Consider the following 14358-nt stretch of genomic DNA (forward strand, 5'->3'; position numbering starts at 1 on the left):
TACCATTAATTTCCCATTAATTCCCGCTATTTCCCATATATTCCCGTTAATGCCCATGGAAAGTTTCCAACTTTGAATATTCCCAGAATTTTGCAACCCTATTTGCATTCAATATTTATTCCCATTAGTTTCCCATTAATTCCCACTCATTCCCGTTAATTCCCGTATATTCCTGTTAATTCCCATGGAAAGTTTCCAACTTTGAATATTTCCAGAATTTTGCAACCCCAGTTGCATTCAATGTTTATTCCCATTAATTTCCCATTAATTCCCGCTAATTCCCATATATTCCCGTTAATTCCCATGGAAAGTTTCCAATTTTGAATATTCCCGGAATTTTGCAACCCCAGTTGCATTCGATGTTTATTACCATTAATTTCCCATTAATTCCCGCTATTTCCCATATATTCCCGTTAATTCCCATGGAGAGTTTCCAATTTTGAATATTCCCGGAATTTTGCAACCCTAGTCAGGACAACCCGCCTGTTTTCAAGTAAATAATGAACTAAACGAAAATGAGTTGTTTTGCTGTTGCTGCAAGATGAGGAAGCATAGGAGCGTTAAGCTAGGAACTTACAATAATATTATTCATATTGAAATATAATATAATGACATGGATTTTTTAAATATCTCCAGGGCACATTTTCTGGTCTATTTTGCCCCCGAACCTAAAAAACAAAAAAAAGACAAGATGCAATGCATGTTTTATTGCGTGAGCAACATTCTATTGCTTTATTTGACAATGAGAATGTTTCCGGTTGGGCTGCATTGTTTGTTTGCAAGTGGTCAACGTGGGCCAGCCACCCTTCTGCACTCATGCATCCTGTAGGCGCACATGTAGAATATACCTGCACAAATAGAACACAAACACATTTGTGTCCAGCTTTTTCGCCTGTGGAGGCGTCCTATAATATTTGAATGGCACATTGTAAAAAAAAATAGTGTAAGAAAAAAAAACCCTGAAAAAAAGAATGAAATGTACGGAGAAAAGGTTGCAGGTTGACAAACACTGAGCTCTTTTTCTTCTTCAAAGCTCAACAAATAATGTTACTCCCTCCAAGGTCTTAATCCAGTTATTTTAGCCACGCCTTCTTCTCCTTGCCAACGATGCCAAATATAATATAATGCCATCAGAACTCATCAAATCAAATACAATAAGTTCTCCAAAAAAGAAAACAGTAATAATCATACCTCATAAACGCCGAGGGAATAAAGTTTCTTTTCAGTCCGAGACTCCATTAACGTCTTCCACATCAAACACTTGTTGTCTCGTGCTGCTTCCTTCAGTCCGTCACATATTAATTGTCCCCCCAACAACGTGACCGAACCGGAACAAAAAATATGTTTCCCTCTCAATTGACATGGGTTTGTACACAATAAATCAACTTAACATAAACTTGCATGAATTAACCCAAGGAATACCTTTTAATGTGTACAATATGAACTTATATTTATGCATTGTATTTATTTATTCTCACCAACTATGAAATGATATATCAAATATACATGTTGCTTCCGTCAGCAGCTACAAATAATAATATATCAAAATCAATGTTTTGGCAATACACAAAATATTGAAAATGAGTCAGACATTATTTGTTTGACTTTCAACCTTTATAGCTCTGCATCAACTTCAGATCTATCCGTTGATTATCAGTTTTTATTTTTATTTTTTAATGTTTTTGTTTCTTTGTTTTGTGCCCTTTTGTCATGGAAAAATGTTTTTATGGCAATACTCAAAATATGCAATATTTTCCCCAAAAAATATTTGAAAGTGGAATATTTGATGTGAAGTCAATGCAGCCTTAAATAGGTCAATCATTCATAACATTGATTTTGATTCGTTATTATTTTTTGAGCAATGGTTGTTTAAAAAAAAAAAATCCCACTAAATGATCAGGGACCCAAAAGGGTCTCAGTCATAAGAAATAAGTCATATATAAAAATAAATTCAACACTTTAATCTCTAGATCTACTTTAGATCTATCTGTCAATATAAAGTTTTTATGTTTTTTTTATGTTTTATGCCCTTTTTGTTCAAGAAAATCCTTTTTTCATGGCAAAAACACAAAATATGAAAGTGGAATATTTGATGTGAAGTAAATGCAGCCTTAAATAGGTCAATCATTCATAACATTGATTTTGATTCGTTATTATTTTTTGAGCAATGGAAGTTTAAAAAAAAAAAATCCCACTAAATGATCAGGGACCCAAAAGGGCCCCAATAAATCAAATATTGCACATTTTGTGTTTTTGCCATGAAAAAAGGATTTTCTTGAACAAAAAGGGCATAAAACATAGAAAAAAACACAACAACTTTATATTGATAGATTGATCTAAAGGAGATCTAGAGATTAAAGTGTTTAATTTTTCAAGATATATATATATATATATATATATATATATATATATATATATATATATATATATATATATATATATATATATATATATATATATATATATATATATATATATATATATATATATATATATATATATGACTTATTTCTACCATTCTTATGACTGAGACCCTTTTGGGTCCCTGATCATTTAGTGGGATTTTTTTTTTTTTAAACAACCATTGTTAAAAAAAAAAAACAATGAATCAAAATCAATATTATGAATGATTGACCTATTTAAGGCTCCTTTTACTTCACATCAAATATTCCACTTTCATATTTTGTGTTTTTGCCATAAAAACCTTTTCCATGACAAAAGGGCATAAAACAAAGAAACAAAAACGTTAAAAAAAATAATAAAAATGTATAATCAACAGATAGATCTGAAGTTGATGCAGAACTATAAAGGTTGAAAGTAAAACAAATAATTTCTGACTCATTTTCAACACTTTTTTCAGTGGGGCCCTTTTGGGTCCCTGATCATTTAGTGGGATTATTTTTTTTAAACTGCCATTGCTCAAAAAATAATAATGAATCAAAAATAATGTTATGAATGATTGACCTATTTAAGGCTGCATTTACTTCACATCAAATATTCCACTTTCATATTTTGTGTGGAAAATATTGCATATTTTGTGTTTTTGCCATGAAAAAAGGATTTTCTTGAACAAAAAGGGCATAAAACAGAAAAAAACATAACTTTATATTGATAGATTGATCTAAAGGAGATCTAGAGATTAAAGTGTTGAATTTTTCAAGATATATATATATATATATATATATATATATATATATATATATATATATATATATATATATATATATATATATATGTATATATATATATATATATATATATATATATATATATATATATATATATATATATATATATATATGACTTATTTCTACCATTCTTATGACTGAGACCCTTTTGGGTCCCTGATCATTTAGTGGGATTTTTTTTTTTTTAAACAACCTTTATTAAAAAAAAAAAAAAGAATCAAAATCAATGTTATGAATGATTGACCTATTTAAGGCTCCTTTGACTTCACATCAAATATTCCACTTTCATATTTTGTGTGGAAAATATTGCATATTTTGTGTTTTTGCCATGACAAAAGGATCTTCTTGAACAAAAAGGGCATAAAACATAAAAAAACATAAAAACTTTATATTGACAGATAGATCTAAAGCAGATCTAGAGATTAAAGTGTTACATTTGTTTTTATATATGACTTATTTCTTATGACTGAGACCCTTTTGGGTCCCTGATCATTTAGTGGGATTTTTTTTTTTAAACAACCATTGCTCAAAAAATAATAATGAATCAAAATCAATGTTATGAATGATTGACCTATTTAAGGCTGCATTTACTTCACATCAAATATTCCACTTTCAAATATTTTTTTGGGGAAAATATTGCATATTTTGAGTATTGCCATAAAAACGTTTTTCCATGACAAAAGGGCATAAAACAAAGAAACAAAAATGTAAAAAAAATAATAAAAATGTATAATCAACGGATAGATCTGAAGTTGACGCAGAGCTATAAAGGTTGAAAGTAAAACAAATAATTTCTGACTCATTTTCAACACTTTTTTCAGTGGCGCCCTTTTGGGTCCCTGATCATTTAGTGGGATTATTTTTTTTAGACTGCCATTGCTCAAAAAATAATAATGAATCAAAAATAATATTATGAATGATTGACCTATTTAAGGCTGCATTTACTTCACATCAAATATTCCACTTTCATATTTTGTGTGGAAAATATTGCATATTTTGTGTTTTTGCCATGAAAAAAGGATCTTCTTGAACAAAAAGGGCATAAAACATAAAAAAACATAACAACTTTATATTGACAGATAGATCTAAAGCAGATCTAGAGATTAAAGTGTTGAATTTGTTTTTATATATGACTTATTTCTACCATTCTTATGACTGAGACCCTTTTGGGTCCCTGATCATTTAGTGGGATTTTTTTTTTAAACAACCATTGCTCAAAAAATAATAATGAATCAAAATCAATGTTATGAAAGAATGAACTATTTAAGGCTGCATTTACTTCACATCAAATATTCCACTTTCAAATATTTTTTTGGGGAAAATATTGCATATTTTGAGTATTGCCATAAAAACGTTTTTCCATGACAAAAGGGCATAAAACAAAGAAACAAAAACGTTAAAAAAAAAAAAAAACAAACTTATAATCAACGGATAGATCTGAAGTTGATGCAGAGCTATAAAGGTTGAAAGTCAAACTAATAATGTCTGACTGTTACGAATGATTGACCTATTTAAGGCTCCTTTTACTTCACATCAAATATTCCACTTTCATATTTTGTGTTTTTGCCATAAAAACCTTTTCCATGAAAAAGGCATAAAACAAAGAAACAAAAATGTTAAAAAAAATAATAAAAATGTATAATCAACAGATAGATCTGAAGTTGACGCAGAACTATAAAGGTTGAAAGTAAAACAAATAATTTCTGACTCATTTTCAACACTTTTTTCAGTGGGGCCCTTTTGGGTCCCTGATCATTTAGTGGGATTATTTTTTTTAAACTGCCATTGCTCAAAAAATAATAATGAATCAAAAATAATGTTATGAATGATTGACCTATTTAAGGCTCCATTTACTTCACATCAAATATTCCACTTTCATATTTTGTGTGGAAAATATTGCATATTTTGTGTTTTTGCCATGAAAAAAGGATTTTCTTGAACAAAAAGGGCATAAAACATAAAAAAAACAGATAGATCTAAAGTAGATCTAGAGATTACAGTGTTAAATTTGTTTTTATATATGACTTATTTCTTATGACTGAGACCCTTTTGGGTCCCTGATCATTTAGTGGGATTTTTTTTTTTAAACAACCATTGCTCAAAAAATAATAATGAATCAAAATCAATGTTATGAAAGATTGACCTATTTAAGACTGCATTTACTTCACATCAAATATTCCACTTTCAAATATTTTTTTGGGGAAAATATTGCATATTTTGAGTATTGCAATAAAAACGTTTTTCCATGACAAAAGGGCATAAAACAAAGAAACAAAAATGTTAAAAAAAATAATAAAAATGTATAATCAATGGATAGATCTGAAGTTGATGCAGAACTATAAAGGTTGAAAGTCAAACAAATAATGTCTGACTGTTACGAATGATTGACCTATTTAAGGCTGCGTTTACTTCACATCAAATATTCCACTTTCATATTTTGTGTTTTTGCCATGAAAAAAGGATTTTCTTGAACAAAAAGGGCATAAAACATAAAAAAAACATAACAACTTTATATACACAGATAGATCTAAAGGAGATCTTGAGATTAAAGTGTTGAATTTAAAAAAATATATATATGACTTATTTCTACCATTCTTATGACTGAGACCCTTTTGGGTCCCTGGGGCCGTACTTATCAGGCTTCTCAGAATGACTCCTAAGAAGTCTGCTAAGAGTTGACTTAAGAGTAAATAAATTCTTCGCTGAAAGCTGCACTTAAAAGTTAGTTATCAAGCGTCTTACTCACACTTTCAGCGAAGTGTAGGACTGAATCTTAAGTGTCACACTCAGAGCTGAATTACGACATTACTATGTGCCGTAAACGCAATTTTAGGTGACGTCATTTCTGTGTCCATAGAAATGACCAATCACGGAATGGAATCCGTTGTCTAAGAATAAAGAAATATCTTGGAAATATTGAAGTGGACAATGGGAGTGTATATTTTGACAATAAACTACAAAATAATACAAAACAAACTAGTCCCCGCCGGCACTCACGCTACCGCTCCCTCTCTTCTCTCGCCCACACACTCACTGACGTCACTCACCTCACGGCCACACACATACGCTACTGTCATAACATTTTCTTTCCAATTCATTAATTAGGCAACTCATTTGAAACTGGTGTGGGTGGCTCTATATATACTAGCCCACTGCAGACACATGCAGAAATCAACAAGGAATCGAAAAGTATTAAATCTGTGACAAAAATAATATCCGCTGTCTAAACGATACCGTTTGATCAGCTGCTCGTCATCAAAAAAAACAACAACATTGTTCCGTTCCCTGAACGTTGGCGCACGTCTCTCTCGCCTCAGTGCCATCCCCTGCTGGCAACTCCTAACCACTTAAGACACCTCTGAAGGTCTCTTAAATATCGTGGAGAGTAGGAGTGATTCTTAGACTTAAGAACGTTTATAAAAAGCTTTTATTCTTAAGTTTGAGAGTAGGACTAAATTTCGCAAATTCTCAGGACTTAAGTGTAAAATGGCACTCTAAGAAGCTTGATAAGTACGGCCCCAGGTCATTTAGTGGGATTTTTTTTTTAAACAACCATTGTTAAAAAAATAATAACGAATCAAAATCAATGTTATGAAAGATTGACCTATTTAAGGCTGCATTGACTTCACATCAAATATTCCACTTTCATATTTTGTGTGGAAAATGTTGCATATTTTGTGTTTTTGCCATGAAAAAAAGGATTTTCTTGAACAAAAAGGGCATAAAACATTTTTTTTAAAAAAACAACGTTATATTGATGGATAGATCTAAAGGAGATGTAGAGATTAAAGCGTTGATTTTTTAAAATATATATATTTATGTAACTTATTTCTACCATTCTTATGACTGAGACCATTTTGGGGACCAAACTTGAGGGGAGCCCGAAAGATATATATTGTATTGGTTTTAAAAAATATGGAAATCATTTTTCAGTGTGCGGCCCAGGCTGTAAAAACTTAGTGGGCCCCTGATGTGAGCCAAGGACCCACCTGATGTGAGCCAAGGACCCACCTGATGTGAGCCAAGGACCCACCTGATGTGAGCCAAGGACCCACCTGACGCGAGCCAAGGACCCACCTGACGCGAGCCAAGGACCCACCTGACGCGAGCCAAGGACCCACCTGACGTGACCCAAGGACCCACCTGACGTGAGCCAAGGACCCACCTGACGTGAGCCAAGGACCCACCTGACGTGAGCCAAGGACCCACCTGACGTGACCCAAGGACCCACCTGACGTGACCCAAGGACCCACCTGACGTGAGCCAAGGACCCACCTGACGTGAGCCAAGGACCCACCTGACGTGAGCCAAGGACCCACCTGACGTGAGCCAAGGACCCACCTGACGTGAGCCAAGGACCCACCTGACATGAGCCAAGGACCCACCTGACGTGAGCCAAGGACCCACCTGACGTGAGCCAAGGACCCACCTGACGTGAGCCAAGGACCCACCTGACGCGAGCCAAGGACCCACCTGACGTGACCCAAGGACCCACCTGACGTGAGCCAAGGACCCACCTGACGTGAGCCAAGGACCCACCTGACGTGACCCAAGGACCCACCTGACGTGAGCCAAGGACCCACCTGACGTGAGCCAAGGACCCACCTGACGTGAGCCAAGGACCCACCTGACGTGAGCCAAGGACCCACCTGACGTGAGCCAAGGACCCACCTGACATGAGCCAAGGACCCACCTGACGTGAGCCAAGGACCCACCTGACGTGAGCCAAGGACCCACCTGACGTGAGCCAAGGACCCACCTGACGTGAGCCAAGGACCCACCTGACGCGAGCCAAGGACCCACCTGACGTGACCCAAGGACCCACCTGACGTGAGCCAAGGACCCACCTGACGTGAGCCAAGGACCCACCTGACGTGAGCCAAGGACCCACCTGATGTGAGCCAAGGACCCACCTGACGTGAGCCAAGGACCCACCTGACGTGAGCCAAGGACCCACCTGACGTGAGCCAAGGACCCGCCTGACGTGAGCCAAGGACCCACCTGACGTGAGCCAAGGACCCACCTGACGTGAGCCAAGGACCCACCTGACGTGAGCCAAGGACCCACCTGACGTTAGCCAAGGACCCACCCGACGTGAGCCAAGGACCCACCCGACGTGAGCCAAGGACCCACCCGACGTGAGCCAAGGACCCACCCGACGTGAGCCAAGGACCCACCCGACGTGAGCCAAGGACCCACCCGACGTGAGCCAAGGACCCACCTGACGTGAGCCAAGGACCCACCTGACGTGAGCCAAGGACCCACCTGCAAAGAAGGTCATGAGCAGAGCCACCCAGCCCAGGATGTAAGACCAGGAGAAGCGCCAATCGCCAAAGCGCTTGCCCAGGAAGTTGACGGTCACGCCGGTGTAGACCGCCATGGCCAGCAGGACGAAGAGAGCTGGCGGCACACAAGAGGCTCATCAATATGACACACAAGAGGCTCATCAATATGACACACAAGAGGCTCATCAATATGACACACAAGAGGCTCATCAATATGACACACAAGAGGCTCATCAATATGACACACACTGGTCCTCCACTCACTTGAAACAAAGAACATGATCCCGGCGGCGAAGGAGCGGTTGAACCTCTCAAAGGCGGAGAAATGTGCGAAGGACAAGATGCCCGCGATGATGCCGGCGAAGCAGGACATGGCCGACAGGATCATGAAGGCCCGCGTGGCGTTCCAGTAGGCTGGGGACAGGAAGTACACACACGTCATGTCACACGGCAGGTGTGGCCAACAGGTGGATGTTATGTCAAACGGCAGGTGTGGCCAACAGGTGGATGTCATGTCAAACGGCAGGTGTGGCCAACAGGTGGATGTCATGTCAAACGGCAGGTGTGGCCAACAGGTGGATGTCATGTCACACGGCAGGTGTGGCCAACAGGTGGATGTCATGTCACACGGCAGGTGTGGCCAACAGGTGGATGTCATGTCACACGGCTGGTGTGGCCAACAGGTGGATGTCATGTCAAACGGCAGGTGTGGCCAACAGGTGGATGTCATGTCAAACGGCAGGTGTGGCCAACAGGTGGATGTCATGTCAAACGGCAGGTGTGGCCAACAGGTGGATGTCATGTCACACGGCAGGTGTGCAAGCCAGGTGGATGTCATGTCACACGGCAGGTGTGGCCAACAGGTGGATGTCATGTCAAACGGCAGGTGTGGCCAACAGGTGGATGTCATGTCAAACGGCAGGTGTGGCCAACAGGTGGATGGCCAGCAGGGCGACCCCCGGCCAGAGGTCCGAGGTCCAGGGCACAGATAGGAGGACCATCAACATTTTGGTGGGAATTTTCCAGTTAAAATTGCAATTCTCTTTTTGTGGTTGTCGTCCTAACCAGAGGTGGGTAGTAACAGAGGTGGTTAGTAACAGAGGTGGTTAGTAACAGAGGTGGGTAGTAACAGAGGTGGGTAGAAACAGAGGTGGGTAGAAACAGAGGTGGGTAGTAACAGAGGTGGGTAGTAACAGAGGTGGGTAGTAACAGAGGTGGTTAGTAACAGAGGTGGGTAGTAACAGAGGTGGGTAGTAACAGAGGTGGTTAGTAACAGAGGTGGGTAGTAACAGAGGTGGGTAGTAACAGAGGTGGTTAGTAACAGAGGTGGGTAGTAACAGAGGTGGTTAGTAACAGAGGTGGGTAGTAACAGAGGTGGGTAGTAACAGAGGTGGTTAGTAACAGAGGTGGTTAGTAACAGAGGTGGGTAGTAACAGAGGTGGGTAGTAACGCGCTACATTTACTCGGTTACATCTACTTGAGTAACTTTTGGGATCAATTGTACTTCTAAGAGTAGTTTTAATGCGACGTACTCTGCAAATATGTCTTTCAACAATCTTTTCCCTTTTCTTACCTTACTTACTCATGACGTTGAGCTTAAAACATTTGGCCAAATGCTCCGCCGCTCCCCGTCTGTGGAACGCTCTCCCTGACCACCTGAGGGCACCACAGACTGTGGATGCTTTTAAAAAAGGCTTAAAAACCCTTCTTATTTTTTAAAAAAAAGCTTTTTTTTTTAGATATATGTGTGGTAGTTCTAGCTATTAGGCTGTTCTATTTTTTTAAAAATTTTTTTTTTACTATTTGTTTACTTGTTGGGGTTGTGGTTTTAGCGTTGTTGTTTTGTTTTTATTCTATTTTCTTTTTTTTTTTAATGCACTGTAGCACTTTGAGGTTGTTTACTCAATGTAAAGTGCTTTTTACAAATAAAATCTATTATTATTATTATTATTATTATAAAGTAACTATATATTATTATATAATGGATATATAATTAATAATTAAAATAATTGGTTATTAAGATCATGTATAAATCCGACCCCTACATTGTTTACTTCTTAAAGTTTTGTAATCAATCAGAAATATCAAGCAGCTAAAATGCGCCAAACATGGATTTTTAATGCTGATTTGACGTTTTTTGTTTTTTAAAAATAATATCCACAAATGCAATGATCAGGGTGTGTTATGTGTGACTATGTTTGTTGACATTTTTTTTTTTGTTTTTTTTGCACCATGACTAGGGAAGGTTGTTTGGGTTTGGTCGTAGACGTAAACGCTGTGCATGTGTTTGCATTGGTGTACAATTAATGGCCACTTACTTACTTTTGTTGGCCGCCGACAGACTCGCGCAAAGCTCTTCGGGTCAGACTTGACCGTATATGGATAAATCGTCACAAATTGGGCATACTGGAGGAAGTACTAAATTGGGCAAGATTGTTTTATAAATATCTCCGCCATACCTCTATGGTTTGATTTCAAATTTTCAGGATGTATGCAGAGCCCAAATACACCAAAACCGGTACCAATAGGCAGGAAAAGTTGGTCTTGCATAATAAGGAGACTTTTGGAAAATAGTGTAGATTAATAATGATAAATGTATAAACAAAGCCATACCTTTTTGACAGATTTCTGGTTTTAGGTCTCTGTTCTTAATTTATTGACCTTCTTGATGAACTAAATGAGGTAACGAAAACAAACGTTTTATTGGCCTCTTTAACTGATGTTGTGTTCCAAAGGAAGGGTCTTACCGATGCTGTCGGTCTGCATGTAGCACTTGCCCGACATGCAGTACCTCCACAGACCCTGGTGGGCGAAGCTCCCCGACAGGCGGTACTGGATCCAGTAGTCGGTTGCCGCGGAGACCACCAGCAAGATGTTCCCCACGATGGCGCAGAACAGCCCCCCTCCCATGAAGCTGTACATCATGAGCGAGCCTCGGACAGGTTCTGGACCGGAGAGAAGCTCAGGTCGGTGGTGTGTACGTACTGTAAAGGTGAGCCGACAAACGTTCTGGTTAAAAGAACGGCAGACGGCTCCCGGTTATCTGTTGGAAGATTTTCACGACGGGAGAAGTTTTTTTAAGGTCCGACTTCTCCTTGGCAACCGTTGCTAGCCGAAGGCTGGACCGCACAAAGTGGCGTCATGTATGGACTTGTGGAATGTCCGACAAACACAAGGTTGCTTACCTCAAATCCTCAGGTTGACCTGACTCTCTCAAGGGCGGGCGAGAGCGAGCGAGAGAGAGAGAGAGAGTGACGGAGAGTTCAAGCGAGCACCGAGCGCTATGGCAAAAAGGAACCACGGGGCCAAATCCCAAAAAGTTATCCCCTCCTCCTTTTCTGTCGATGGAGGCAAAATCCTTTGAGGCGACCGACAGGGTCCGCTCGACGGGCCTGCCGTCACGTGACTCCTGCAGGCGGGGGGCGTGGATGGCGATGGGAGCTTGTTGGTGACGGGGCGGGGGATGGGCCTTCTGGAAGCGCGGATGTGCAAAGGCTTGCAGTCCTGCTGTGTGGTCAATGGAAGCTGCTGAGGTGCGACCTTTTCTTTCAGTGCCTGGACCACCGGGGGAGGGGACACACTAATGACATACATGTATACATACATCTATGGGATGTCATATGTTATGTTGGACTACACATTACACAAAATGTGTCTGCTAGACTTTTGACAAGAACAAGAAAGTTGGATCATATTACACCCATACTGTATATACCTACCGTATTTCCTTGAATAGCCGCCGGGGCGCTAATTAATTTAAAACCTCTTCTCACTCCTGCGCTTACCAAAAGCATGCGGGATGGGCAAGCATGCGCTAATTATTTTAAAACCTCTTCTCACTCCGGCTCTTACCTTATCATGAAAAGCACATTTAATAAAAAAAAAAACGTTACTATGGTCTTACCTTTACTTATAAATGATGTCCATATGCAGCTGCTTCTGATCAAAGGCAGTCTTCCTTATCTTTCTTCAGTTTTAAAAGTCCCTGGAGATTTTCCTTTAATTATTACCTCCTGCTTCGATTGAAAGTCCAGTTTAGAAAACGGTTTTATTTTAGATATGTAATCCATCCATCCATCCATTTTCTACCGCTTGTCCCTTTTGGGTTCGCGGGGGGCGCTGGAGCCTATCTCAGCTACAATCGGGCAGAAGGCGGGGTACACCCTGGACAAGTCGCCACCTCATCGCAGGGCAGATATGTAATTCTCCATGGTATAAGTACAAGCAAACGATCGCTGCTCACGCTTGCTGCTTGTTGTCTTCTTCTGCAGCACCGGTCTTCTGCAGTACTGGTAGTCGCAAGAAGGATCACTAGCGCCCTCTACCAACAGGAGGCGGGAGTCATTTAATGACTCATATTTGACCCGGCGGAAGTGCCAAGCATGCGCTAATTATTTTGCGAAACGAGTTTGACCAGGCTGTAATTGTAGGCAGGCGAATACTATATTCCCGGCGGCAATTCAAGGAAATACGGTATATCCATCCATCTTCTTCCGCTTATCCGAGGTCAGGTCACGGGGGCAGCAGCCTAAGCAGGGAAGCCCAGACTTCCCTCTCCCCAGCCACTTCGTCCAGCTCCTCCCGGGGGATCCCGAGTCGTTCCCAGGCCAGCCAGGAGACATAGTCTTCCCAACGTGTCCTGGGTCTTCCACGTGGCCTCCTACCGGTCGGACGTGCCTGTCGGGTGGCATCCTGACCAGATGCCAGAACCACCTCATCTGGCTCCTCTCCATGTGGAGGAGCAGCGGCTTTACTTTGAGCTCCCCCCGGATGACAGAGCCTCTCACCCTATCTCCAAGGGAGAGACCCGCCACCCGGCGGAGGAAACACATTTGGGCCGCTTGTACCCGTGATCTTGTCCTTTCGGTCATAACCCAAAGCTCATGACCATAGGTGAGGATGGGAACGTAGATCGACCGCTAAATTGAGAGCTTTGCCTTCCGGCTCAGCTCCTTCTTCACCACAACGGATCGATACAGCGTCCGCATTACTGAAGATGCCACACCGATCCGCCTGTCGATCTCACCATCCACTCTTCCCTCACTCGTGAACAAGACTCCGAGGTACTTGAACTCCTCCACTTGGGGCAGGGTCTCCTCCCCAACCCGGAGATGGCACTCCACCCTTTTCCGGGCGAGAACCATGGACTCGGACTTGGAGGTGCTGATTCTCATCCCAGTCGCTTCACACTCGGCTGCGAACCGATCCAGCGAGAGATGAAGATCCTGGCCAGATGAAACCATCAGGACCACATCATCTGCAAAAAGCAGAGACCTAATCCTGCAGCCACCAAACCAGATCCCCTCAACGCCTTGACTGCGCCTAGAAATTTTGTCCATAAAAGTTCTGAACGGAATGGGTGACAAAGGGCAGCCTTGGCGGAGTCCAACCCTCACTGGAAACGTGTCCGACTTACTGCCGGCAACGGCAAGCTCTGACACTGATCATACAGGGAGCGGACCGCCACAATCAGACAGTCCGATACCCCATACTCTCTGAGCACTCCCCACAGGACTTCCCGAGGGACACGGTCGAATGCCTTCTCCAAGTCCACAAAGCACATGTAGACTGGTTGGGCAAACTCCCATGCACCCTCAAGGACCCTGCCGAGAGTATAGAGCTGGTCCACAGTTCCATGACCAGGACGAAAACCACACTGTTCCTCCTGAATCCGAGGTTCGACCATCCGGCGTAGCCTCCTCTCCAGCACACCTGAATAGACCTTACAGGGAAGGCTGAGGAGTGTGATCTCACGATATTTGGAACACACCCTCCGGTTCCCCTTCTTAAAGAGAGGAACCACCACCCCGGTCTGCCAATCCAGAGGCACCGCCCCCGATGTCCATGTTATGTTGCAGAGTCTTGTCAACCAAGACAGCCCCACA

General features: G+C 41.1%; 1 protein-coding gene across 3 annotated transcripts; it reads right to left on the minus strand.

Moving 5' to 3' along the window:
* Positions 1-699: 699 nt before the first annotated feature.
* On the minus strand, positions 700-11811 carry lim2.5 (lens intrinsic membrane protein 2.5). 3 transcript variants are annotated; one of them, XM_062064080.1, is made up of 5 exons: positions 11659-11811; positions 11221-11418; positions 8738-8887; positions 8454-8588; positions 700-848 (listed from the first exon to the last, which is right to left on the minus strand). In XM_062064080.1, the coding sequence occupies exons 2-5, from the start codon at positions 11396-11398 to the stop codon at positions 787-789; spliced, it is 525 nt and encodes a 174-aa protein (XP_061920064.1). In that variant the 5' UTR covers positions 11399-11418; positions 11659-11811; the 3' UTR covers positions 700-786. The 3 variants fall into 3 exon arrangements, with proteins under 3 accessions (XP_061920064.1, XP_061920063.1, XP_061920065.1); XM_062064079.1 differs by having other exon boundaries at positions 11221-11457; XM_062064081.1 differs by lacking the exon at positions 11659-11811 and having other exon boundaries at positions 11221-11641.
* Between the last annotated feature and the right edge of the window lie 2547 nt (positions 11812-14358).

Source organism: Entelurus aequoreus, linkage group LG11, assembly GCF_033978785.1.
Source record: "Entelurus aequoreus isolate RoL-2023_Sb linkage group LG11, RoL_Eaeq_v1.1, whole genome shotgun sequence".
NCBI classification, from domain to species: domain Eukaryota; kingdom Metazoa; phylum Chordata; class Actinopteri; order Syngnathiformes; family Syngnathidae; genus Entelurus; species Entelurus aequoreus.